This window comes from Leptonychotes weddellii, unplaced genomic scaffold, assembly GCF_054177405.1.
Source record: "Leptonychotes weddellii isolate Sample4059 unplaced genomic scaffold, ASM5417740v2 HiC_scaffold_31553, whole genome shotgun sequence".
NCBI lineage: Eukaryota > Metazoa > Chordata > Mammalia > Carnivora > Phocidae > Leptonychotes > Leptonychotes weddellii.
In genome coordinates, this window is record NW_027912885.1 from 1 (window position 1) to 1426 (window position 1426).

General features: G+C 47.9%; 1 protein-coding gene across 1 annotated transcript; it reads left to right on the forward strand.

Moving 5' to 3' along the window:
- Window positions 1-5: 5 nt before the first annotated feature.
- On the forward strand, window positions 6-1421 carry LOC145719144 (DNA-binding protein RFX7; the record flags this gene model as incomplete). The annotated part of the gene is made up of 1 exon (XM_081810656.1): window positions 6-1421. A coding segment is annotated over one exon (1416 nt), but the record flags the coding sequence as incomplete, so codon positions are not given.
- Window positions 1422-1426: the final 5 nt, after the last annotated feature.

The window sequence follows — 1426 nt, forward strand, 5'->3', positions numbered from 1 at the left end:
GTACCCACTTCTATCATCCAATCCACAGCAATGGCACTCCGATCCACACACCCACACCCACTCCTACCCCAACCCCAACCCCAACCCCAACCCCAACTCCAACATCAGAAATGATTGCTGGGTCTCAGAGTCTGTCACGGGAGAGCCCTTGCTCCAGGCTAGCCCAGACCACACCTGTGGATAGTGCTTTAGGAAGTAGCCGACACACACCCATTGGTACTCCACATTCTAACTGCAGCAGTAGTGTCCCTCCCAGCCCTGTTGAATGCAGGAATCCATTTGCATTTACCCCAATAAGCTCCAGTATGGCGTATCATGATGCCAGCATTATCTCAAGTAGTCCTGTGAAACCGATGCAAAGACCCATGGCCACACACCCTGACAAAACCAAGCTTGAATGGATGAATAATGGGTATAGTGGGGTTAGTAATTCATCAGTTTCTGGCCATGGCATTCTCCCAAGCTATCAGGAACTAGTGGAAGACCGTTTCAGGAAACCTCATGCTTTTGCTGTGCCTGGACAGTCTTACCAGTCTCAATCCAGACATCATGACACTCATTTCGGTCGCTTGACTCCTGTCTCTCCTGTGCAGCATCAAGGTGCCACTGTAAATAACACCAACAAACAGGAGGGTTTTGCAGTCCCTGCCCCTCTTGATAATAAAGGGACTAATTCATCTGCCAGCAGCAACTTCAGATGCCGGAGTGTGAGCCCTGCTGTTCATCGCCAACGTAATCTTAGTGGAAGCACCCTGTACCCCGTATCTAATATCCCCCGATCTAATGTGACCCCCTTTGGAAGTCCAGTAGCCCCAGAGGCTCACGTTTTCACAAATGTTCACACAGATGCGTGTGCCAACAACATAGCTCAAAGAAGTCAGTCAGTTCCATTGACAGTCATGATGCAGACAGCCTTCCCGAATGCTCTTCAGAAGCAAACAAACAGTAAAAAAATAACCAGTGTCTTGTTGAGTAAACTTGATTCTGACAATGATGACTCAGTGAGAGGTTTGGGCGTGAACAACCTGCCCTCCAATTACACAGCCCGGATGAATCTCACTCAGATTTTGGAGACTTCCACTGTTTTTCCTAGTGCCAATCCGCAGAATATGATCGATTCCAGCACTTCTGTTTATGAATTCCAAACACCACCTTACCTCACTAAAAGTCATAGCACCGATCAGATCAGCTTTTCTCCTGGAGATAATCAAGCACAATCAGAAATCGGAGAGCAACAGTTAGATTTCAGTAGCACTGTTAAAGACCTGCTGAGTGGAGACAGCTTGCAAACCAACCAGCAGCTGGTAGGTCAGGTAGCGTCTGACCTCACTAATCCTGCGTCTGATTTCTCGAGTGACATCAGGCTGTCTTCTGAGCTCTCAGGCAGCATCAATGATTTGAACACTTTAGACCCAAACCTACTGTT